Raw genomic sequence first — 26,760 nt, 5'->3', positions numbered from 1 at the left:
CCGGCTCTAAAAGACAGGAAGTTGAGAACCCTTGGGAGCCCCTGGGTATCTCCCTTTTTCTCCTATCAGATCAAAACCCTCAGCAACCAGGCAGGAAGCCTGTGAAAGACTCTCGTTTTAACAGCCACCTAACAGCTGATCAACATACGCTAAGGGCACCAGCCAGGAGAGACCACGTTCCCAGGGGCCAGGCCATCTCTTCTGTCTGAAGCAGCCAGCTCTCCTTTAAAATAACTGCACTTTAGTGGAGTGGCCACCCTCCCTAAGGTCGACTCTTTCACTCCCTGGAAAGGGCCCAAAGGGCACTCAAGATCTGTGATCTCTAAAGTCCTCAGAAAGAAAGGAGAGGTGTGCCCAGGGTCAACAGAAAGACTGGAGGAGTCTGAGGGGTCCACGAAACCTGTAAGGGATGAAGTCAAGACCTAGCAAAATGGTGGCCACCTATGGGCCTACTCCTCAAACAAGGGTCCTCGTCTCAAAGCAGAATATCTCCCTGGAGCATCAGGTGAACTTACTAGGAAATAAATTTACAACTTTTCATACAAAACAATCAGGACTAGGAATAAAATCTCCATGTGCTTTTATGATAACACAATCATCCAAAACATATTTTGGGCTATAATTCTGTTACCATAGCCCAGAAAGGGACTCATTAGGAAAAAGTTTGAGGAACAGGAAAGGGGAGGACAGGCCCTCCCAGTCCCCTTCAGGCTCTTGGATAATCCTGACGGCCCTGGGCGGGATAAGCCCAGCAGATGTAATCTCAATCAAGCAGAACTGGACCTTTGTGACTTGGAACTGTTGGTCTCTGCAATGTCACATCTCACAGAGGGTAACTGATGTTTCTCAAATGGAGGCTCCCCAATCTCAGCTCCAGGTGGAAGTTTCTATCTTGGAGCTACCAGCTGCTTTTTGGTTTCCCCTCAGTGGGAATTCATTTAGGAAGAGGTGTTATGAGGAAGAAGGCAGAGAGTGAAAGGAAGGGGTGGGGGAGGACCATGGGACAGAAGAGAAGAAGGACTCAGGGCATAGGAGAGGAGGAGGGAGGGGGGAAGGGAGGAGGGAGGAGAGACACAAACCTTCCAGCTAGGGATCTGAGATGACGGGAACATGCCGGGCCCAATGGTGTAATAATGAGCGTAGTCTGGAAGGTGGGCAGAGGTGACCCGAGGGAGCAGGCGGGAGGCAGGCAGGCAGTGAGGGAAAAGACCTGCACCCACGGGTCCCACATGGGACTCACTTGATAAACTATAGTGATAAAACCCGTTAGACAACTGGAAACAAACAAAAAGGGGGGAAAAAAAGGAAAAAAAATTAATATAACAGGATGAGTGCGGAGATACGAGATGGCATTGACGATCGACGGAGGGGAAACCTGGATATTCATAAATAAAACAAATGTCTGGGCTCTGCTGCTCATGTATGATCTGGGACAAAGGAAAAAGGAACCAGGGTGCAAAGAATGCAGTAAGTATTCTCCAAGTAAGTATTCTCTCAAGGAAATATTTTACCTACATTTTAGAACAGTCTGGAAATCAATCGGCGTACTTAATCTCTGGCATTCTGGTTATTTAACTAATGTGTAATTTCATGGTGATGGTGACTGCTCATTTCATACGCAGATTAAAACATTGTCCAGAGCCTTCAAACAAATCCGTTCATCCCAGGTTTCCCAAACACCACACTGTTCGGAGGCAGATTCCAAATTGGGGGAGGAGGGGTTGGAATGGGGGCTGGAAACAAAAAGGCAGCAAAGCACACAGGCTCTGATGTGGTGAAATGTCATGGCCAAGAGGATGGTGACAAGGAGACCACGCAGGTGGGATGTTTGGGAGGGAAGGAGGCAGATGGGTGACCCCATGACACCTGTTCTGGGAAGAAGCCTTCACACCTCTGAGCTCCTCAGACCCCTCCTCGCCCCTGGGAAACTGCACAGTGATTGCTCCTTCAAGGAAAAGCCCTCAGTGGTCTCCCACCCTCTGTTGCCTGGAGGGACCCCGCTCTTGGAGTATCCTTTTAGCTTCCAGGTTCCTGCAGCTTCAGCTTTGGTGGAGAGTGGCAGATGGGAGGGGTGGGGAGAGGCAGGCGCCCTGTGGCCCGGTTGTCACCTTCTCTGTGGACGCCCAGGCGCCCATGGTGGAGCCTGAGCTGACTGAGGTGGGGGAGCTGCACTCGCTGACTGACTGGCAGGTTTCGGAGGCTTCAGAGGAGGCCGAGCTGGACGAGTTCTGTAGCAGGGGAGGGACCACACGAGGAGCCAACAGAAACCAAGCCACAAGCCACCAAAACACCATCATAAATAAAAACAAAAGAGTGGGGGCAGGAGCGGGGAGGGCACACACAGAGAGAGACAGACAAATACACAGGAGGGAAGGACGAGAGAAGCAGAGGGTTAGGGCCTTTAGTTTTCCCCACAGGAGACCCACACAGGGGCGTCACTCCCTGGAAAAGAAGCAGGAGACCCACCAAGCTCTCGGCCCCCTGGGCGGTAAGACCCCAAAGAACACAGACTTCTGTGGGTCTTGCTCACTGCTGTACTGCCAGCTCCTAGAAGCGTGCCCAGCACCAAGGCGCTGGTCAAGGCATTGGAAAACCCAGCAATGCCGTGTCCTCTTGGGGTTTTCTTCATGTGCCACGAGCCCAGGTCCTGAGGAAGGCCCTGTCCCTCACACCCCTCAGGTGCACCAGTCCAGATGCAACTGAGTCAGCTCCAACTTACGGCAGCCCCACGTGTGTCCAAACTCTGTTCCATAAGGTTTCAAATGGCTGATTTTTCCAAAGTAAACACCAGGCCTTTTCTCCAGGGCATCTCTGGGCGGACTTGAACTGCCACCCTTTAGGTCAGCCGTGAAGTGTGCTACCATTTGCACCACCCAGGGACTCTCTCTTGTGCACAGGCATTATTATTACTTGAGGACAGACGCCCCAGAATGGGCTTTTGCTACCTGTCTGCTAAAATGGCTCCAATCCCTAGACTACCCCTTGGCCAAATAAATCTTTAACTAAGGTTACGAAGCTTCATTTTCACAAGACACATATTTAGGTTTTTTGGCCTAGAGAGTGATTTTTAGACTTGGGGCAGTGAAGGCCTATGGTCAGTGCAGTGGTCCCACTGGCCACTGTAGGGAAGGGAGGAGCATCTGGAGAGATCAGAAACATTACAAAAAGGTCCGACTTGGGAAAACACCTCTTCAGGCTGATCCTCCTTAAACTCCGTCCCCGCTAATTTGCTGACATCTGCCCCGATCGGCTCCCCGACACTCCTGAGTTCCTGCCCAGCCCGAGGCAGGGACTGGGTCTGTGAGTTTACCTTTACACCCCGAGTTTCTAGTCCTGTGCCTGGTACATGGCAGCGGCTCAAAAAAAATACCAAATGGATAAGGGACAACGGCCGCCTCTTCCATATAAACTGGGGTATTGCCTTTCGCCCACCCAGGTACTTGCTGAAGTTTCTCACTGTTAATGGCAATCTCTGCATCATCCCCGATTGGTCTGAATAAGTCCAATGCTTCCCCACTGAGGTGTCTGGCTGCATTTCCCAGGAAGTGTTCCCACATCCACTTTAACTGCCAAAGAGGCCAGACTCATGCTTCTGTTGACCCCTTTCACCCGCAGAAGAAAGAAAGGCTACTGCTAAGGGACACCGCTGCAGCGTCCCAATCCTACACGGGCAAGAACCAAGAAGACGAGAGTGCCTGGTGCTCCACGTAGCCGAAGCAAGGAGAGGCCACCTGGCTGACGTCCCAGCTACACCCTGAGCTCAGTCAGAGTCTGGTTAGCAGTCGAGGACCTGGAGTCTCAAGGTTTTAAGTCCGATCTCTGCCATTTCCCAAGTGAGAAACTGTGGACCTAATCTCTCCAAACCTCGATGTTTTCAAATTTAGAGTGGGGATCAACAGTATCTATCTATCGAGCACACGAAGCTTCAATGAGATAAACGTACATCCATATTGTGCTTAATCAACTTGTCAATGAAAGTCAGTTGTTAGGAATATCGTTTACTGGGGCTGTTAATTTTGGTTTCTCTAATTCAAATGTTTGGCTTGAAAAAAAAGCGAGCCAATAGCCCACCCCAGAAGAACCCTGGTGGCGCAATGGTTAAGCGCTCAACTGCAAATCGAAAGGTTGGTGGTTGAAACCTACCCAGTAGCATCATGGGGGAAAGACCTGGCAATCTGCTCCCATAAAGATTACAGCCTAGAAAACCCTCTGGGGCAGCTCTACTCTGTCACATGGGGACACTGTGAGTCAGAATCAACTCAAGGCACCCAACAACAACCTACTCCAAGACTACACACTCAGATCTCTTTTGACCCCTGCTCATCTTTTTCTAAAGAACTTCTTGACTTGGGTGGAGTTAACAGCTTTAGGGTGAGATGCTCACTGGGGCACAGGCTCTACTCCCAGGCACATGTGGGTTAAGGAACAATCTGAAGAGCGAAGGGGAGGCAAAGGTATGGCCTTCATTTATACATGTGTAATTGAGTGAAGAAACTGAAGGGACCCTACTTCTCAGGGACCCATGTTCCCTCCTTCCCACCCTAAACAATGCTAATCTTACTGTCTTCAGGACCTCATGCCCTCTGGCCTATGTCACTGGCACAGTTTCCTTAAGTTTCCCATCTACCTTATAAGTAGTGGCAGTGCCTATTTTAAAAACAGAGCTCTCTATTAAATTTTACAGCAATCTTGAACTCATTAAAACTACCCTAAAGTTGCTAGCCAAGCACATCTTGGGCCCCGGCTTTCAGGTTTAAGTGAATCCCCACATGCTGCCCCAGCTTCCTTTTACATTATTGTAGGCAGAAGGCCTCTGGGTCCACCTGACACACACACACACACACACACACACACACACACACGAGAGAGAGAGAGAGCTTGTGGGCGACAGCAAGGCCGACATACACGGTCTCGTTTCCAGCAAGGGGTGTTGGTGCACAACACCAGGTTAATTGGTCAGTGGATTAAACACACACAGGATTAGGCTGTACGCTAGAAGAGCCTTTGAGGAAATGCAAACACCTGCTCTTGTCTCACCACTCACACTCTCTGCCGCAAGACACGCAGGTTTGGTTTAGTGCTGCATGTTGGGTGGGGGAAAGGAGTGGGGCCTGACACCTTAAAACCTGGCCAAAGCACATTAGAATTAAAGCCGTAGCTCTTGGCTCTGAGCGTTTCCATTGAAATGAGTCTGTGTCTGGGGAAGACAGAGAGGTAGCAGCAGTGTCTGGGGACAGCTGAAAATGCCGCCCAGGCTCTGGGTTCACCAACCGAACATCAGACACGGCAGGCGAGTAACAGCTTCCTCTACATGACATGCTCCCCAAAGCACTCCCTTGTGGGGGCTTTCAGGCTGATGTGGAACAGAAAGGGCTCTGGACCTGCAGCCAGAAACACCTGCTCCAGGTGCTCGTCATGTAACTGTGCAACTCGGACACGTGACTTAGATCTCTGCTCCTCTGCTTCCTCAACAAAATAGGGATAACCATACTCTACGTGGCTGCTGGGAGGATGGCATGACTAACATCTGTAGGAGCTCCTGGGATGGGGCCTGTTACTCAGTAAATAGTCTGTGAATGGTGGGCAAATTGGATATCTGGGTAAACAAGGCAAGCACATGGCCTTCTGAGTGCAAAGGATCTTGTGGTCAGTCTCAAAATGTACATGTGGCTGATGGGCTCAAAGCTACCATGCACCCCAGCAGATGCCCTACAGGGCACACTGAACGTTCATGTTTCCTCGCTTTCTCTGTGTTGTGTTAAGCCAGACACTAACCCACTGGCGGCGAGGCAGAGAGGACAGAGCCGATGAGGCATGCGAAGTCTGTTTCGAAGCCTGCCCATCCTGCCTTCTGCTCCAACTGGATCCATTGGGCCAGGATGGGCCTGGCACCATCTAACCCAACCATGGGCAAAGAGACTTAAAACCTCCGCTTCTCCCAGAATCAAATCACCAACTTTGATCTCAACAAAAAGTCATAAAGAGAACCAGAGAGTGTCAAGGAGGGGAGTCAGAAGTGATATTCAACAATATACTCAGCTATTCAGAGAGCCTGTGATGGGCGTGGAGGAGACCATACCGCTGCGGAACGTCCATTCACTACAGCTCAGTGCTCAGCCAGGCACTTAGAGGGATGCCAGAGGTTTGAGTCTCTTTCAGTCTGTCTACTTAAGAGCTCCTAAATCAATGTAGTAACTCAACCATCACCATGGAGACAGGCTTCCAACACAACTTACGGTATCTCTCTCATTTGGGGAATAACATATCTAGGATGAGAAATTAAACCAGAGCTTTCTCAAATGAGAGAGCAGGGGTCTGTTCCAGCCAAGGACCTTCTCTGGGTACAGCCATCAGCGATGGTCAGGGTGCCAGGTGTGATGGCTGTTCCTGGGGCCAAGGGCACCTTACCTGGTTGGGGGCCTCTGGCGGCATGGGGGATGGTGACTTGGACTGGAAGGCATCCTGGGATATGAATCCTGAGTCATGGGAGGACACGCTGGACAGCCTCACAGGCGCCTGCTGGGGCAGGTTGGAGCTGCGATAGCGGTAATGTGAGCTGGGGGAATGCGAGTGGGAGCCGCTGGACCGCGAGTCGCTGCTGTTGACGCTGTTCAGGCTGCTGTGAGGGGCAAGCAGAGGGGTGGTGGGTAGGGAGGGCACAGAAAGGGGAGAAGGAAGTGGGGGAACAGGCAACAAGGGGGCAGAGGAAGGATGAGAACAACATCCTGCAATCAACCCTCTACCCAGGTGTAGGACAAGCAGCATCCACCATAAGGCATGTTTTCAAATCAATCATTAACAGCAGTGACCAAAAGGCTTCTTCATGTGAGCAAGACTCAGTTCTCTGCTGGTGCAATGAGGCATTCTTGGGATTGAGGCCAATTCTATAGTCAATTCTACTGTCTATAGTCAATAGCTGCCCAGTTCTGCAATGTTATCTACTACCAAAGCCAGGGAACCCTGGTGGTGTAGAGGTTAAGAGCGTGGCTGCTAACCAAAAGGTCAGCAGTTCGAATCCACCAGCTACTCCTTGGAAACCCTATGGGGCAATTCTATTCAGTCCTCTACAGTCGCTATGAGTCAGAATTGACTTAACGGCAGTGGTAATCCAAAGCCAAGGACTGGATGTCCATGGCATGCAAAGAGATGCGGCTAATCTTATCTGCTCATCTGTTTGTAGGAACAGTGACCCTGTGACATAACCCACTAAAGTTTCAATATGACCTGGTCAGTGCATGCAAGTGGCTCCCTTGGATGGGCCATCTGGGCCCAGCGGCCCGGGTCAACCCAGCCAGCCATCGCTTTGAGAATGCAGGTGCCAATGGGCTTCTGAAGGTGATTTCACCCCAGGTGAGTCTGGTTCAAGGTCTCAGCAAGCAAAATCAGCCAACCGACTCAGTATGTTTGTGTGGGGAACCCCTGGGTGGTGTAAACGGTTAAGGTACTTGGCTGCTGACTGGAAGGTTGGAGGTTTGAGTCCACCCAAAGGTACCTTGGAAGAAAGGCCTAGTGATCTACTTCCAAAAAATCTGCCACTGAAAGCCCTATGAGGGCAGTTCTACTCTGACACACGGAGATCACCATGAGCTGGAACCCACTCCATGGCAACTGGTGGTCGAGGCAACGTTTGTGCGGATGTGTTTTACGTTTTATTAACAAAGGCGATGATTTAATTAGTGATCTACCCCAATCTCAGGTGTTTCTCTGTTAAAATATCTGCGGACCTTGCACAACAGCGCACCTAGCAGGGGGCAGACAGCTTTCACCCACTGAGGCAGTCGATTGTAAACGGTTTGCTTCCAAGACGGAGCAATAAACAAGGATGTTGCAAAATTACACACACCTTAGGGGTGTCCTTCTGCATTCCATTTCCAGCCCTAAGATGTAGCCTCTGTGCTCTGTATATGAATTCAAGTTACAAAAAAACAGAAAACTGAACAAAGTGCCATGCTCCAAACAAGCAGAGCTGATAATTACAGGGCAGTTGTAGAAACACCAGAAGAATGAAAAAAATACGACCCAGCCCAGGATGAGAAAGTTTGTACTTTCTGGTCCCAACCCTGCACGAAGGTTCTGTTTTGCAAACTCTGACAGCTAATAAGGTAGTCAAGGATTTTAAGACTGTTCTACACTAGAACTACTTGGTGCTAACGTTCCAACAGGGGGCATTGTGTGGGAGACCTGGGTTCAATTCCTGACCAACACACTTCCTGCACAGCCACCACCCTTCTGTCAGCAGAGGCTGGAGTGTTGCTATGATGCCGAACAGGTTTCAGTGGCGCTTCCAGACTAAGACAGACTAGGAAGACAGGCCTGGCAATCTACTTTTGAAAATCAGTCAATGAAAGCCCTATGGATCACAATGATCTAATCCCCAGCTGATCATGGGGATGGATCAGGACTGGGCAGCGTTTTGTCCCATTGTGCATGGGGTTGCCATGAGCTGGGGGCCGACTCAACGGCAACTACAACGATGTTCTGACAGACGTGGGGCGGGGGGCTAGAGGAAATCACTGCTGCAGAGAGTAATTATCATGATTTCTGCTTTTCCCCAGTCAGCGGGAAGAGGCATTTACAGACAGCCAGTGAAGCGGGCTCCAACTCCACTCCAGCAAGCTCACAGCTGACGCTGTCAATGCAACATGACTTGCTATTCAAACCAGAGCTTTGCATCTTTCATTCCAGGTTGAACCCCTACTGAGAATCTGTATTTCTAACAAGTTCCCAGAGGATGCTAATGCTGCTGGTTAGAGATGAATTCTGAGACCCGCTAGTAGAGCAGTGGTTCTCAAAATTTATTATACATTAAGAATCACCTGGGGATCTTATTAAACTAAAGATTCTGATTCAGCATATCTGGGGTGGAAATGCCCATTTTCAGCAGTGGTTCAAACCAGAATGAACTGGTCCGAAGCCCTGATTCAAGCTAAGACTGCAAGAAAGAAAAGCTATACATGCAACTTTGTTTTGCAATAATGAGAAAGAATTCTTTTTTTAGGTTACAGTAGGATAAAAAAAAAAAAGATTTGTCACACACACATACGAAGCCCATGAAAGAGGACAAGAAACCAGCCAGCATTTCAGGGAGCAGAACAGCAGGATGTAGCACCTAGTCTCCTGCTTCCTCTAAGCGTATCCTGAGCAAGCAGAGGTATGAAATGAAGCACACACGTGTGTACAGAGACATCCCCCTGCACCAGTTCAGCAGATCCAGACTGCCTTTCAGTGAAGGGGACAGTCACTTGGCTATGAAACATCACATTAAAAAGACGAGTAGGTCAAGGGTACCAAAAAACACCATGATGTTTCCATCCTTCATGAAGAGGACATACCCCAGAGGTCATGGCCCCCAGACTCTCTGTTAGCCCAAAACTATAACCATTCCCCCCAAGCCAACTCTTCAGACAAAGATTAGACAGGACTATCACTCGGTTTTTCTGGGATAAGACAGAAAATGATACTAGTGAGGAGCGTGCTTCTTAGCTCAAGTAGACACATGAGACTATGTGGGCAGCTTCTGTCTGGAGGCGAGATGAAAAGGCAGAGGGGGACAGGAGCTGGCTGAATGGACATGGGAAATACAGGGTGGAGAGGAGTGTGCTGTCACATTCTAGGGAGCGCAACTAGGGTTACATAACAATGTGTGTAAGTTTTTGTATGAGAAACTGACTTGAATTGTAAACTTTCACTTAAAGCGCAATTAAAAAATAGGAGAATAAACTTTTCTGTTAGAAGAGCTTTCTAACAGAAAACTGCTAAAAAAAAAAAAAAAAAACACACCAGTTTTCTAGAGGGCAGAACTATTTCAATTGATTCTGACTATGTTTCAATAGGCAGCAGTAGTTAATGATTGAACACCTGGGCTGTATTGCCCCAGGTTTTAAAACCTGGCAGAGTTCAGAGCAAACCAACTCTTTTTATAATTTTTCAATTACTTCTACCTCTGTCTCCCATGCTTGACAAAGAGCTATTTGTAAGGTCCCCCTTCCATTAACATAGTAGGTCCTCAGTACATGTCTGGTTATGGAATGCATACAGGCAGGAATGTGTGGTCCAACAAAGGCAACTGCACAGAATGAAAAATACAAGCTCACAGCTTGCTCTTCTGAGCCGGCTCTCTAAGGAGGCAATGAGAATTTTATACAAGGTGGTGGTGGTAGTGGTGTATAGAGCAAGTGGGCCATTTACTTTGTGAAACCCTGAGACAGAAACTTGGGGGAAACATCCGAACTCCTTCAGGGAATGACTTTCTAGGCTGAGGGCTGGAGGCCATGGTCTCAAAGGACATCTAACTCAACTGGCATCACATAGTTTATTAAAGAAAATGTTGTACATCCAACTATGGTGAGTAGCATCTGGGGTCTTAAAAGCCTGTGTGAGTGGCCATCTAAGATACATCTACTAGTCCCATTCCAGCTGCCGCAAAGGGGAATGAAGAAACCAAAGACATAAGGGAAAGATTAGTTCAAAGGACTAACGGACCGCAAATACCAAAACCTACACCAGACTGAGCCCAAGATAACTAGATGGTGCCTGGCTACCACCACCAACTGCCCTGGCAGAGATCACAATAGAGGGTCTCAGACAGAGTGGGAGAAAAATGTAGAACAAAATTTAAATTCACACATATACAAAAAAAGGCCAGACTTGCTGGTCTGACAGAGACTAGAGAAACCCTAAGAGTATGGTCCCCAGGTATCTTTTTAACTCAGTACTGAAGTCATTCCCGAGGTTTACCCTTCAGCCAAAGTTTAGACAGGTCTATAGGTCAAACAATAATACATGTGAAGAATGGGCTTCGTAGTTCAATCATGCATATGAGACTAAATGGGCACACCAGCCCAGAAGCAAAGGCAAGAAGGCAGGAAAACTGGACCCAGGGTAGAGAAGGGGAGGGTGTTGACGCATTGCAGGGCTGGCAACCAATGTCACAAAACAATTTGTGCATTGTTTAACGAGAAATTAATTTGCTCTGTAAACTTCCACCTAAAGCACAATAAAATAAATAAGTGAATAAATAACTCGGGGGGAAATGAGAGCACAGGCCATTGTTACTTTCTTCATTTGCTCTGGCAACAAAATCTGCCTGTATAAAATCAACCTATGTTCACTTTTTCTTAGTCCTTGTGATTTTTACTCTGCTAACCAGGAAAGACAAATTTGTCTTGGAAGAAGTACAGCCAGAATACTTTTTAGAAGTGAGGAGGACTTCGCCTCATGTAGTTTGGACATATTTTCAGGAGAGATCAGTCCCTGGAGAAGGACATCATGCTTAGTGATGCACAATTTTTTGTGGTCAGCAAAAAAGAGGAAGGCCCTCGATGACATGGACTGACACAGTGCCTGCAACAAGGGGTTCAAGCATAACAACAATTGTGAGGATGGGGCAAGACAGGGCAGTGTTGTCTTCAGTCGTACATAGGGTCACTATGAGTTGGAACTGACTCGACGGCACCTAGCAACAACCAGGAAAACCAAATGCAAGTTCATAAAATAGGAAAATCCCTACGACAAGCAGTTGAAAGAGAACAAGCTACACCCACTAGTCTCATGGCTAATGTGCTTTTCTTACCGATCCGAAATGAATCCAGAGACTAAAGAGACTGAAATCATGATGGCATTTTCCAGCTGATCACATCACCATTTCCTGTTTAAAGTTAGCCACCCAAGGAGATGAAGGACTGCCTCTGCTGCTCATATCAGCATAAAGAAACACAACCTGACCTGACAGCAAGAGTGAACCACTGCTCCACTTACCTGCAGACACTTGACTTTCGGGACATGGCGGTGCTGGGGGAAGATGGCGGCGTCTGATACGACCAACTGTAATCTGAGCCTTTCAGGTCCAGAATCACCTGAAGAGGCAGAGAGTCGACTGGGTGAGTCAAGTGCTGAGAAAGGGAACATATTTTTTACCTGCTAAAGAAAAATACTATCTGTCAAATCTTAACACTTATCATAACATCAAAATTCTGCCATCATGTGAAGGTGGGAGTTAAAGAAAAAAAAATTGTGCCTTTTTTCTATTAAACAACCACACTTTCAATCCATCAATGTCATAATCCTTTTTCTGAGACAAGCAAAAATATAATTAATGGGGGGAGGGTAAAGGAAACCATGAGATATCAGTTAAAAGAAAAAAAAAGAGAGAGAGATTTACAGTGACAGATGAATAATTTAGCCAGAAAATGACTTTCTACCCAACGCTGGAATTCACAGGAAATCATCTTATGGCACCACAAAGGCAATTACAGTTTCAGCGTTTGTTGATCTTGCATTTTAACTACTCAATATTCAATGGCCACTTGTGTTGGATTTCACCAAGACTAGACATTTTAAAACCTGGAAGAACCAAGAACAAACCAATTCTTTCACCATTTTTCACCAGTACTTCGTCTGTCTCCCTTGACAAAGAGCTACTTGAGCGTAAGACCCACCTTTCATTCACATAGTAGGTGCTCAATAAATGTCTAGTTAAAAAACGCATGGACGGACAAAAGCAATTGCACAGAATGGAAAACACAAGCTTCCAGTGTTGCCTTCTGAGTTGGCTTTCTAAGGAGGCAATGAGAATTATACACACAGGGCAGAAGCCAGCACGTGATGCATCAGATATTTCTTTAAATGTGTCTCTTCCCACCTGCTATGGTGTTAATGTTACACGAGCCAAATGAATAAAGCACAAAAATGTCATTTTCTCCTAAGATGAGAGATCCCCACATGTTACTACACTGGAAACAGGGAAATATAATGAGAACGGTTGACTGCCAAGTTCCCGTGGGAGTTTATTTCTAGAAGGTAGATGAACATAGCCACTGAGAACATGGACTCTGGAACTCGACTGCTTGGTTCAAATCCCAGTGCTACCGCTCACTAGCTAGGTGAACCTGCTTCAGTTACCTACCCTCTCAGTACCTCAGGATCCTCCTCTATGAAATGGGATAATACTGAAGGTTAACTGAGACTATCTATGCGAAGAGCTTGGAACAATGCCTGGCACACAGTAGGGGCTATATGATGCTTAGCTGTTATGATTATCATATAGTACAACCTGAAGGACATAGTGAAATACTGATATGAATTAGTATGTGACGATGCCGGGGGGACACTCAGGATCTGGAACCTGGGTCACCTTGGCTTGCTCCCCTGAATGCTCAATCCACACAGCTCCTACCTGTTCGCTTGAGGAGGGTAGTTTGTGAGGGTCCATGGTCAGGCTCTTTAGATCTTCTGATATGGTCTGAAGGTGAGTTATTTCCCCTAGCATTGAGATTTCTTCTTCCTGAGGAAAAGTGAGTCACAGCAAGTTACGCTCATTAGTGACGGACTTCATGGTCTTGGTCCAATTTTTTACTAGCACCCAGGTCAAGGTTAATACTTTCAATTTCTCAGAAAAGGCACACTTCCCTGAGGGCACTTCAAGCCCCTTTTTTGGAGGGGGCGGAATGGAGAGGAAAAAGTCTCCCATAAGTATGGAGTGACCTGGGTGCCCCGGACAGTGGTCAAAAGCCGAAATGAGCACACGTGCCTTTCCCGCAGTATCTGGGGGGCCATCAGGCCTGCTCAGAAAACCTGACTTGTATTCTTGTGGGTTCCTACAGTCCAGCCCTCTTTCACATGCTGAGGAGGCCTGCCTGTGAAGTCAATGGCTTCGGTGGGTGACGCGATTCAGTGCTGTTTTGGTTCAGATCTGATAGCAGATCTTTGCAGCAGCAGACACACGTTCCATAGACATTAACTGTCTCCCTTCTTTCTGTTTTCTCCAACTTAAAAATGGCAAGTGTGAAGGGAGCAGAGCCCCGTGGATGAAACATTCCATCACTTTACCAAAGCGCCAAGCTGGGACTGTGGGCCCAGGCAAGGGTGATTCATAGTTAAACTCTATGTTGAGGATAACTCACATTTGGACATTTTGGTAGGCCTAAGGGATATGAAATTGTGGGCTTTCTTACCAACTTTGAGAAAGCCAACAGCAGCTTTCTCAGTTATGGCATGTAAACACAATTTACTTCAAAAATAAGTTCGAGTTGACTTGTTGAGGCTCTTCTATATTAATCACGTGGTCACTTGTTAGTATTCTACTTGGCCAGTGGGTCTCAAAATCACCTGTCAGGCTTATTGAAACATAGATGGCTGGTCCCCACCCCCAGGTCTCATATCTACCAGTTCCCAGGTGAGGCTGATGCTGCCAGCCTGGGACCACACTTTGAAAAACATCTTGCTACACTTTCTTGACTTGGGGAGAAAAAGTAAGTGGAAAAACCAGTGCGAAGAATTGTGAGCAAGGTGTGGGCCATGTGGCCATCAACACCCGGTGGAGAACCACTGATCATAGAAGGGATTCCATACCCTGATTCCCAACACACAGCAGATGAATGGATAAACAAAGAAGGAAAGTCTCTGGAGCTTTCCACAAACTTACGATCACTGGCCGCAGCATAGAGATGAAGGTGCAGAATCGGCCACGCTCTTCAATCAAAGCTTTGCGCACTGCCTGCTTCTCTGTTTCTTCCAACAAGAGATATTTATCATTGACATCCTGGAGAGCACTGTCCAACTGAGGCTGGATATCGCCTCTCCCTGCAAACGAAACAAAGCCCAGGTACGGCTCACTGAAACACCAGTTTCTGGAACAAATGCACCTCCCTGGGGTCCTTGTTAAGAGTCAAAATCACCATTTTCCAGGATTAAAAAAAAAAAAAAATTTACTTATACCCAGAAAGGACTTAAGGTGGCTGTTTTTCTAGGACCAGTCATTTCCAATCTCCAATACCAGAGTGGCACATTTATCCTGGCTTACTCAGGTTACTCAGGACAAGGAAGGTTTCTGGGGCACTTCATCCCTTACTGCCTCGTGCAACTCCACAGAGCTTCTGCCAATTAAACCCCCAGACATGACAGCCAGACAGTATCCTTCCTTTTAGAACATTCTGAAGAGGTGAAGGATGGAGGAACAAGGTGAGTGCCTGTGGATGTTTCCAAAAGTGAGCACAAGCTGCCTTTGTTGGGTCAACCTTAATGCAAGAACCTTTGTTTGGGCAGAAGTTTCTGTCACTGAGGACAAAAGTGGCAAACGTCAGCTCTCCTGACTCTGGGGCCCCGGGGAATCCTTGGCAGTGAATTTAAGTCCACAGTGGAGATCCCTGAATGCTCTTCCTGTTGAACAAGTCCAGTAACAAAAGGACCCACAGTCAGTTCTCTGCTGCTGAAAAACTGAAGGCGAGTCTGTTCTGAGCCTGCCCCCGATTTGATAACTGTCTGCCCACATCGACCAAACCCAAAAACCAGTTGCTGTGGAGTTGATTCTAACTCATGGCGACCTCGTGTGTTTCAGAGTAGAGCCGTGGTCCTTAGGGTTTTCAATGCCTGTGACCTTTCAGAAGTAGACTGCTACGCCTTTCTTCTGAGGCGCCTCTAAGTAGATTCGAACCATCAGCCTTTTGGTTAGTAGCTGAGCATTTAACCATTTGCGCCACCCAGGGACTCTGCCCATGTCCACAGAGCTCAGTTAAATGGGGGCGAGCATTTCTAGAGTCTTAAACAATTCAGATCTTCAAACAACTCTAGAACATGGTTGGCAAACTGTTTCTATAAAGTTTTATTAGAACACAGCCATGCCCATTCATTAACATACTGTGTGCCACAACTGCTGAGCTGAGTAGTTACAACACAGACAGTATGGCCCCAAGACCGACAATATTTACAATCTGGCCCTTTACACACAGAGTTGGCTGCACTAGGAGATAACCGCGGACAAAACAGGCTGATGGCACCATGACGGAGCAGGAGCTTCTGCAGATCTGATCTGTAGGTGGGAACAATGGGGTGACTCCATGCTGAGGCCAGCTCACAAGCTTCCTCACTGAGGTCCTAAGGCAGAGCCCTCACCCACCACCCGGAACAGAGTAAGGCTATTTCAACTCCTTGGGGGGCAGGGACTTGGCCTTTCTCAGCCCAGCCCCCAGGACAATGCTGTTATGTATATACAGTAAAACCTGCAAAAGCTGGAAACTGTGTAAGGTGGAAACCTGTCAGAGAAGGAAAGCTCTAATATTTTCCACTAAAACAGGCAATAGAAAAGTGGTAAGAGTGCACCCTGTCAAGGGCAAAAACCTTGAGAGACCCGGGAAAACAAGGCAGTCCCATGAAGTTCCGGCTCTCACAGGTTTCACTGTGTATCAACTGCTCAATAAGTATCTGTCTAATAGCTTTAAACTCAGAATGCTAGAGCTGGAAGGGGCCTGAGGGACTTCCCTTGCCAATCTGGTTGTTTTTGAGTGGCAGTTGAGGTCCAAATGAAAAAAACCAGACCCACTGCCGTCGAGTTGATTCCGACTCATAGTGATCCTATAAGATAGAGTAGCACTGCCCCATAGAGTTTCCAAGGAGCGCCTGGTGGATTTGAACTGCCGACCTTTAGGTTAGCAGCCATAGCACTTAATTACTACGCCACCAGAGTTTCCAGCTGAGATCTAGAGGAGTGAAATATACTGTCAGAGGTACACAGGGAAAGGCCTGGAGCCAGGGCAGAGACCACCTGGTCTGACTTTCTCTAGCACTGAGCTCAATCTTCTCTGCCACATGCCGAATGAATGAATTCCATGACGCCTCCCAGGAAAGGGACTGCCCTGTTACCATCTACCCTCTTCAGAATGATGTAGAAGACATTAAATGCAATGCTCCGTTTGAAGAAGAAAAAGGTCAGAGAAAACGGCCTTGAGTGGAGGAATACATTTCATGTTTTCTCTCCTAAGCAGATAAGAAAGCTTAACTTGGAGCAAGAGGTGATCAAGCTTAAAGAACATTCTAAAAGAACAGGGAGTTGGATTTCAGTAAGGAAAAGTCAGCTCTTAGGCAGAGATTAAGCACCAAGTTAGCATGTAAAGGGATGCCCTAGTCAAACAACACCCTCAACGCCTGGGATAACCAGTGAAGCCCAGTACACACCATCCTGTATCTCTCAACAGTCATGTGAGTACAAATGTATAACATGCACAACAATGTACAGCTTCAGAGCATCTCACTTGCTGGTTCCTCCGTCACCTACCCCGCAGGTTAGTTCTACCTGTTCCTCTAGTTTCTCCACCGGGGATGGAGAGGAAGTCATCCTCATGCACTGATCTAACACCTGATCATGCGTGTCCTGTGTTCATTACTGGGCACAGAACCCATAAAAAAACCCACTGCCATCAAGTCAATTCCGACTCAGAGCGGCCCTACAGGACAGGGTAGAACTGCCCCAAACAGTTTCCAAGGAGCACCTGGTGGATTCGAACTGCTGACCTTTTTGGTTAGCAGCCATAGCTCTTAACCACTATGCTACCAGGGTTTCCAAAGAGCTTGTAAAATCACTCCCCCATTCTCCCTGGGGATTTTCCAGATGGCGGGGGCACTGGGGCGTCCCCCGGGCTAGTCAAATTGTGGTTTTTCTGTTTTAAGATGACCATGAAGAAAGGCCTGGCAATCTATTGTAAATAACATATTAAAATGCTAGTTTGTGCAGATGAGCCCACATACTCTGAATGTGCGTACGTGATGGAAACCCATGGGTCATGATGGAATGCTGTGAACACCCCCTTTTCAATGCAACCTACTAAACAGTCTGGCCAATTGCAGGCCTTGTTGGGTAAGACCACGTGGCTGAGGGCTAGTCTAGAGGCCTTCTTCTAGTCTCTCTCTCTCCTATGATGTTTTAACAGCAAAACTTGGAGGGCTGCAGACTAAGCCAGAATGTTCTTAACTACAGCAGAGGGAAGCAGAGGAGAATTGGTGGAGGAGGGCAGTAAATTAAAATGATAGTACTTGATAAAACCCCCTTGGATGTGTTTTGATTACAATAGCAATAATTTTTAAATAACAGCTTGTAATTATAAGGGCATTCCTTGGTGGTACAAATGGTTAGCGTCCTCGGCTGCTAACAAAAGGCTGGAGATTCGAGTCCACTCGTAGGTGCCTCAGAAGAAAGGCCTGGCAATCTACTGCTGAAAAATCAGCCATTGAAAACCCTACGGAGTGCAGTTCTACTCTAAGACACACGGGGTCGCCATGACTCAGAATCAACTTGACGGCAACTGGTTTGGTTTTATAAGACATTGAAAAAAACCTTTACTTCTTTTCTCAAGTTTTAGGCACAGCCTAGTTAATAACTCTAACTTTTAAAATATCTATCCACACAGGAAAGCAAAGTAATAGAAACAAGTGTTATCTAATTTGGTAAATGTATATTTAAATTATTCTACCATTGTAGCACAGTTATTTTAAATATGTATTATGTTATAATGAAGGGATTTTCAAATTGTAGTATTCTAAAATAAGTATGATCTGTAAAGACTGCTATAATTACAGTGATAGTGAGAACATTTCCATTCAGGATATATCATAACCTATAAACACAACATTTATTTTCTAAATTCACTAACAATATATAATTATATTTTTAAACAATGACTGCGGTAGAGACGAGTCCACATCCCAGGTGGACACACTGGTGAGGGGCAGTGAGGGGCAGCAACAGCTCAGTCAGTGGTAGAATTCTTGCCTCCCGAGAGGGAACCCAGGCCCGATTCCTGGCCCACATACCTCACGGGCTGCTCTGCCAGGGTAGCCCCACTCACATTCAAAACGCAAACACTCTCTGTGGCTCCTTTTCACCAGCTCCCACCGCTCTCCAGAAAAGTCCGGTGGACGGACTTCCCCACTGCCTGTCACACAAGGCAGCACGGTCAGCTGGGCCACCTGGCCGCCTCGCCTTCTGGAGCCACTCTGTCCCCCTTCCTCCTCGCCTCACTCTCCTCCCCAGGCCCCTTGCACTCCTCCAGGGCTCATCCTACCTTCATATACACCCCATCCTCCTCACCTGCCTAAAGCCTGTTCCCCCTGTAGGTTTGCCTCAACCCTGTTACTCCTCCTCGAACTTCCTGGCCAGGTTAAAAAAAAAAAAACCCCAAACCACCTGCTGTCAAGTCAGCCCCACTCACAGCGACCCCATGGGGGTCAGAGGAGAGCTGTGCTCAGCGGGGTTCACGGCTGATTTTTTGGAAGTAGGTGGCCAGGGCTTTCTTCTGAGGCATCGCTGGGAGGCTTGAATCCTTGACCTTTTGTTAGCAACCGAGCATGATGACCATTGGCACCACCTCCCTGGCCAGATTAGGGTCCTCTTACTTGAGCTCAGAAGTTCCTTCTACTTGTCCGTCAGAGCACTTAGCCCAGTTCTAATTTCATTTTCATTTTCCTAGTTATTTGATTGCTGTCTCCCCTGGTAAACCCCATCAGGGCAGAAACCATGGACGTTTTTTGCCCAGCGCTGTATCTTCTCGCTCTGCACACTTGTCTGGAAGGCAGGAGATGCTCAAATACTTGTGGAATGAAGGAGGTATTGATAAAACCACACGACCTGAATGTGCTCACTGGTGACCAGCATGCCCTTAAATGGCCTAAAAGTGCAGACCTAGTGAATTCCAGGACCGCCAAGCAGCCAGAAGAAGGGAGGGGGCCCCTTAAATGGGCTTTCCAGACAAAATTCCTGAGCAAAGAGACTTTATGGACTTTTCTGTAAAATCTCAGTCATTCTCAGTCTTGAGAATTGTTTTTCCACAGCCAGTTTCCAGGCCCTGCTTCTATTCACACTGAGGAGTCACGAAGAAAGCAGCCAGCAGCCCTTGACACCCCCAGGCAAAGTCACATGATCGTCTTTACAGAAACACTTATGGGAGGGGGGGCAGGATTACTGGGCACCATGTCGCCTCTAAAGGAGGGAGGATTTTTTTTTTTAATTAAGTAAGGAGAGTTTACAAAGGATTTTGAAATGAAATCAAGATCCCATATCAACTTCTCAACATTTATCCTTTATTTTCTTTAAGCTCCACATAAATATTTCAAAGCAAGAATTAATACTTCCTTGTGCAGTGGTTCAGAGCTGTGGCCGCTAACCGAATGGCCACCAGCCGCTCCCTGGAAACCTCAGAGGGCAGTCCCACTCTGTGAACGGCAGTGGTGGTTTAGTAGCAGAATTCTCGCCTTACACGGAGGAGACCCAGGTTCAATTCCGGCCAATGCACCTCACGAGAAGCCACCACCCGTCTGTCAGTGGAAGCCTGCATGTTGCTGTGCTAAACAGACGTCAGCGAAGCTTCTAGACTAACATGGACTAGGAAGAAAGGCCTGGGGATCTACTTCTGAAAATCGGCCAATGAAAAGCTTATGGACCACAACACTCTGATCCGCAACTGATCATGGGGATGGCGCAGGATTGGGCCAGGATTTCATTCCATTGTGCTTGAGGTCATTACTAGCTGGGGACTTTACGACAGCTAACAACATCTGACAGACGGGGAAACAGATTCAGGGCCAGTGAGCTAGTCACCGGCACAGCTAGAATCCAGCCCTGGGTTTTCTCATTCAGAAGCCCACATTCTTGGGACTTTGAGCTCACGGTAAACACAAATCCTAGCAAATGAGGTGCTAGATGCTACAAGTTCAAAGTTGTAACAGCTCAATTTAAAAGCCAATCAAATGTGACGAGCACTATCTGGACCCCCCCACCCCCCGGCTCCCCAACATCTTCACGCACATGCTGCTGCCCACACAGAGGCCTCCTGGTGGGACCCAGCCAGACATTTTCAGGCAAATGGCAACAGGCAACCAGCAAACCCAGGACCCACAGGCCAGGACGGCTGTCAGGAGTCAGCAAACATCCCAAATAATTTCTTTCTCCTGAGACAGACCTACAGGGAAGCCATTACAATCCTGCAGAATGACCTCCGTACGCCCCCGACACTCACACAAATGCTGTATTTCATTCTAAGACGCCCGCCTTTCTGCATTTTCACACTCACAAATCGTGATGTGTCTGACAACCAATGGTGTGCTGTACTTTAATTGGCAGTGATTTTTTCTCTTTTTTAGTGGTCCATAAAATAATGAGGTATCTTAAAAAAAGCCTAGTGCCGTCCCAAAATTCAGTGGAATACAGGGTACAAATGCTTGAAATGGACCTGTAAAGGGATGCTGGAGATTAGAATTTGGAATGAGAAATTCCCTTTTGCCCCAGAAGAGTGGATGAGGCTATTTTTATTACCCTATGTAAGTGTCCTTGTATTGCTTAATAGCATATTTTCTAAGTGTATGTAAATATAGTAAGTATATGTAAGAAGATATAATTTTGGGAAGATAAAGTCAAGACTCTAACATGATAGACAAGGCCATGGGTCCCTGCTCACAGCTGCAAGCCCACCTCTTCCTAGTCCTGCACTGAGAGAAGACAGAAGAGCCATTCACACCTTGGTTGTTGTTATCGGGCGCCATGTGACAGGGAACTGCCCCATAGGGTTTTCTAGGCTGTAATCTCTACAGAGCAGATTGCCAGGTCTTTTTTGTGGAGTCACTGGGTAGGTTCAAACTGCAACCTCTTGGTTAGCAGCCGAGCGCTTAACCACTGTGCCACCAGGGCTCTTTATTCACACCTGGGTAAAATCTTGAAATCAGCACACAAACATGTCTTCCCACAACATGGAAAAAACATGTTCTTCCCTAAGAACCCTGCTTTTAGTTTGAGCTGGATCCTTCCCACAGCACGGAACACTCCATGAGGGCATGACTGTGTCCGTATCATCATCGCTGCACCCCCAGCACTCAATGCATGATAGAACACCTAGCAGGCACCCATTAGTAATTATTAAAGGGATGAAATGGAAATGAAACCCAACTCAGCTTCCAGCCACTTGGACCTGTTTTCTCTGTACCTTTCCACACACTCTTCCTCCTTCTGAAATGTATACGCACCCCACCCTTCTCTACAAGCAACCCTTAGTTCAGCCTTGAAGAGTCTGCTTAAGCATCACCTCTTCTTGGAAACTTCCAACTCCCCCAGGAAAAATCCAGTCTCTTCTTTCTCTGTCTACCCACGGCATTTTCTTCACAATCCACTGAATAATTTATGTTGCCACGTCATGGCTGTCTGTAAGATGCTTGCGCCTTTACCACACCATACACAACTTGAGGGTAGAGACTATTTCTGCATCCTTAGCAGCTAACAGAGTCTAGCACAGAAGAGGTATTCACACCTGTTGGATGGATGGATGGACAGATGAAGGTTTGCTTGCATCACAGGGCTCGTGTGCACTCATCAAAGGGGAATGTTGATGAATGAGATGGCACCAGCTATGAATCAATTAGCCCCATGAAGCACACGAATGGCTTATGGGTTGCATCTCTAGAGAGGCTTGGACTGCTACTGCACCCTGCCATTGGCTATGCTCTGCACCATCCGTTCAGTGTTCTCTAGGGAGACGAAATCATATTGTGCATGCAATCGATACTTCCAACACGTTGTCCTTCTAATCTTCTGCTCTTTTATACACAGTTGAGGTTAACACTGAGAAAAGTGCTCGGCTCCTATTCTGCTTCTACATTGTGAATAACTCTCCCCTGGCTTCCGAATAAAGCTCCAGGGAAGCCAGGTGTGCTGCACCTTGACAACAGTCCCCTTGTGCACAGGGACATTCCAGGACACTGGTTTCTGCTCCTGCAGTCAGCCATTTGAGTCACAGCCAACTCGCTTGATGAGCTGTGTCAGCATGAGACTTTAATAAAGGAAGAGCACTAGCAGCTCTGGGCCTCAGTGGGTCTACTTATTAGCTTGTTTTGACCAAGAATCCTCAGTTGTGAACGGCAGTTAATGAATACCCCAGCCTCTGAGGACTACACGCTTTCATCTGAAATGTAATGGCTCTTTGCAGGAGCTTACGGGGTTCAATTCAAATGTCTCTACTGATTTAGGTCAGGGATAGCTTCCTGAATGCCAGGCTAGGTCTAGAAGGTAAAATTCTACCACGCCTGCTTCCACTGAGATGGAGCGAGCCCCAGTCATTCTCCATTTCCCCCATCACCCCACTAACACTGGGCAGAGCTCGTGGGCAGCATCCCATCGTCTGTACCTTTTTCTTCCTCCTCATTCTACTGCTCTAGCCTGGTGTTCCCCAGGGCCAGAGGGAATAGAGGCCAGGCTGTGACTCTCTAATGCCAACTAACTTTTTTATGTTTTGTGAAAATGTACGCAGCAAAGGATACACCATTTTGACAAATCCTATATGTACAATTCAGTGACCTTGTTTACTTTCTTCAAGTTGTATAACCATTCTCGCTATCCTTTTCCAAATCGTTCCACCGTTAATGTAAAGTCACTGCCCCCGAAGTTTCTCATCTAACCTTTCGAGATGCTGTTGTCAGTTTGATCCCACATAGATAAATCTTTGAGGGGCACAATGTTCAAGGGATACCTCACTAATTAGGACTAAACTGTTGTCTGGTTCAATGCAGACTTCCAGGAAAAGTTTTGGTTTGAGGTTTAAGGTTTAAAGATTATCTCAGGGCAATAGTTCTGGGTCCAATTAACTCTTCAAGTCTTCACCTGTCTTTGTCACCATGAGGGAGACATAGAGACAGAACTGTCTCCCCCACACCAGGCCATCCCGACCTTACCGTTCAAGAGAACTGAGTGGTGTGGGTTTCGCTGTAGGTGACAAAATCCAATTCCAAAGCTCTTTGGAGCTCAGCACAAATGCTAAGAAAACACTTGGGCACGCTCGAGCAAAGAGAACCACAAGGACACCTCACAGACAACCCTTCCCAAGACAAAGCGACAGCCACAAGACCGTGAAAGTTTTGGTAGCATAACCACCCACAGGATGGCATTCAACAATCAGTTGAGAAGAACAATTCTGAGCGTTGAATTTGAAGATCTGATACCTTTGAAATGAAACATTTCACAAACTCTGCTGAAATAAGAAATACTTTTTTTTTTTTTTAATGAATTTTTAGTTTTGAACAGTACCATATGGTCCTGGGGAGACAAAGTTAAAGATATTTTGCAAACAATACAACCAAATCCGATTTGGGAATTATTCTGATGAGTTATTTAGAGGGTTTTAGTTGTATTTTTTGTTTGTGATAGAAATATACGCATACATATATACTCAGATATATGTATGTTTCAAAATACTTCCTGTAGAAAGGAGGGTTAAATCACTCTGTATTTCTTCTTTCCACGAGTCTAATATTGAATTACGATGATGCAAAGGTTCTTAGAATGTTGTGCTAACACTTTTAATGGCCAAACATCCAAGAAAGAAAATGATTAAAACACACCCACACATAATTTTCTTAAAGTTATGGAAAATTAAGTAGGCACAATTGATTGTTCCAAGCTGGCAGGAAAACTTGGGCAATTAGCATAGGTCTGGACAACCATGGAAAGCCTACAGCAAGGACCATGCCGTGACCAGCCACCAGGGATACAGGATGGTAGACTTACCCAGAGCGTCCACTGGCGGGGGTGCACGGTGAGAAAGGGCAGGATACACAATTGACACAAAAAGGAAAATAATAAAGTCAAACCGGTATTCGAGCAGCAGTCTTACCTTCCTTCCATGTGTTCAATAGTCCATGGCTGGCCAAAAGATTTTTTATTATGGCGACTAAACCCTCATCCACCGAAAGCTGCACGTCCAAGCTCCCCTCTCCTGCCTTGCTGATGGTATTCTTCCCTTCCCATCTAAACAGGACCCTTCCTAGTCAGTAACTATCATCCCTTGAGAATGTAGCAAGGTTTTCTCTTAAAAGTAATTTATTTTATTTTGTTGTTCAGAATACACACCAATTCAACTGTTTCTACATGTACAGGTTCAGCGACATTGATTACATTCTTCTAGTTGTACAACCATTCTCACCCTCCTTTCCTGACTTGTTCCTCCCCCATTAACATAAACTCATTGCCTTCTATGGGTCCTATCTAATCTTTCCAGTTGCTGTTGTCAATTTGATCCCATGTAAATAGATCTTAAAAGATCACAATGCTCAAGGCAGGCATTCTTTACTAGTTGAGCAAAAACTATCATTTGGTTTTAAGAAGACGTTAGGGGATATTTTGGTTTAAGGCTTAAAGATTATTACAGGGTAATAGTTTTGTGGGCTCATTCAGCCTCCACGGCTCCAGAAGATTTGAAATACTGTTCTAGGTTTTCCCCCTTTTGATCAGGATTCTTCTATAGGATCTTTGATCAAAATGTTCAGTAATGGTAGCTGGGCACCATCCAGTTCTTCTGGTCTCGTGGTAAAGGAGGCATGTAGCAAGGTTTTTAAAAGAGAGATGAAGAATATATACTCAGAAGAAGCCAATTAAGATTTTTTAAAAGGAAAGCCTTTCAAGTATAATTTATCATAACTTGAAAAGTATCTGGGGGAACCTAGGGAAGTAAGTTTAGGGTAGGGTACAAATGAAAAAGAGAACAAAACAACCAAAACCAAATAATTATAGAACTTAAAATTTTAGGATAACAGCAGATAAAATACTAGTGTAGAACCCCGTGAGTCTGTTTATAACATTAGCTTTGCAGCCTCTACTGAAAAATGATTAATTCAACTACTTAAATGTCAGGCTCAAGCACTAGCATATTAAAATGTTCCAGTTCTCTCTCTCAAAAACACTCCCCGATAAACTTTTAGTAGTTACAGATTGAAACAAACGGCTTCACCAGAATTAATTTTTTCATTTAAATGAATAATACTATGGGAGTTAATTAAGGTGACAGATAAGACTGCTGACTTAGGGCAGTAAGATGGCAAAAGTAGGTAAACAATATAAAACATCTCCCACTTCTGAGCCTCACTTACTTCTCCAGTTAGGTTATGGTCAGCTCTAGGACCCCAGAGGCAATGAGCTGACATCATGCACAGGGAGAGGGCCAGAGAGAGGCCCCTCAGAGCTCACGGCCATTGGGTCAGTCAGCTCCATGCCACTTCCCCAGCTTCTTGTTGCCTTTGCCAGTTCTTGTTGTCTTTGTCCATCCTTAACCCCCAACCCCTGGTTGGCTTTTTTCTGTGCCCTTGACCCTGTGCCCTCTGCACTAGACCAGACCTTCTCTGAGGGCAGGGACCATCTCTCCAGCCCCAGCTCCTTGCCTAATAGATGTCCAATAAGCATGTCTTCAACAAAAATAGCTAGTCACCCATAACCAGAGCATATTCCAAGTTGGTTTAAAATGATTTTGAGATAAAATCCAATAAAAAACAAAGCATTAAAAAATGTTTTTAATGGAAATATTTAAATACCTTTGGATTATAAATGACCTGTCTCCATCATATTATAGTCAAAAAGAATCTAATAAGGAGTGTGTTAAAAGGTGATATTCGCAAACTAAGAAGCAAGGTAAATGAGTGGCAGCCAAAAACTACACCCCAGGTCGTTTGCCTAAGCCAAAAAAAAAAAAAAAAAAAAAAACCAAGGGCTGTGCTAAACCCATGCTCAGATGCATGAGGGATTTCTAAATGAAAAGAATTAGAAGAATATTTAGATGATAGGTCACAGTGTTTTGACAAAGGTGTGGCAGAAAGCTGCTTGATAATCTCCTAAAAATATATTTAAAAGGAAATGGCTGTTTGGTTACATAAATTAGATTCAACACTCTCAGGATAAAAAAAAAAAAAATGTAGCTAAAGCTTTTGTCCACACTAACACATGGTGTAAATCTTGGAAGGAACACACTAATGCTTTTATAAACTGGGGTCTAGGAACCTACTGGAGCCGGTGGCACACTGGTTAAGAGCTTGGGTGCTAATCAAAAGGTTGGGAGTTCAAATCCACAAGCCACTCCTTGGAAATCCTTGGGGCTGTTCTACTCTGTCCTATAGGGTTGCTATGAGATGAATTGACTCAACAGCAACGGGTGTAGTTTTTTTTTTTTTTTTTTAGGAACCTACTATCGG

At 46.3% G+C, this 26,760-nt stretch overlaps 1 protein-coding gene across 6 annotated transcripts in view; it reads right to left on the bottom strand.

Moving 5' to 3' along the window:
- Positions 1-26,760, bottom strand: part of MTSS1 (MTSS I-BAR domain containing 1) — a 193,505-nt gene that overhangs the window by 5,826 nt on the left and 160,919 nt on the right. The window contains exons 7-12 of one of the 6 annotated variants that reach the window (XM_049854338.1): positions 14,423-14,580; positions 13,175-13,282; positions 11,758-11,855; positions 6,409-6,616; positions 2,109-2,228; positions 1,080-1,274 (exon numbers count right to left, since the gene is read on the bottom strand). In XM_049854338.1, coding sequence (XP_049710295.1) covers positions 1,080-1,274; positions 2,109-2,228; positions 6,409-6,616; positions 11,758-11,855; positions 13,175-13,282; positions 14,423-14,580 — 887 coding nt within the window. Of the gene's footprint in view, positions 1-1,079; positions 1,275-2,108; positions 2,229-6,408; positions 6,620-11,757; positions 11,856-13,174; positions 13,283-14,422; positions 14,581-26,760 lie in introns of all 6 variants that reach the window. The other 5 variants (XM_049854337.1, XM_049854339.1, XM_049854340.1 and 2 more) reach the window with 5 other exon arrangements.

Source organism: Elephas maximus, chromosome 15 (genome assembly GCF_024166365.1).
Source record: "Elephas maximus indicus isolate mEleMax1 chromosome 15, mEleMax1 primary haplotype, whole genome shotgun sequence".
NCBI lineage: Eukaryota > Metazoa > Chordata > Mammalia > Proboscidea > Elephantidae > Elephas > Elephas maximus.
This window is presented reverse-complemented; position numbering and strand designations above follow the sequence as displayed.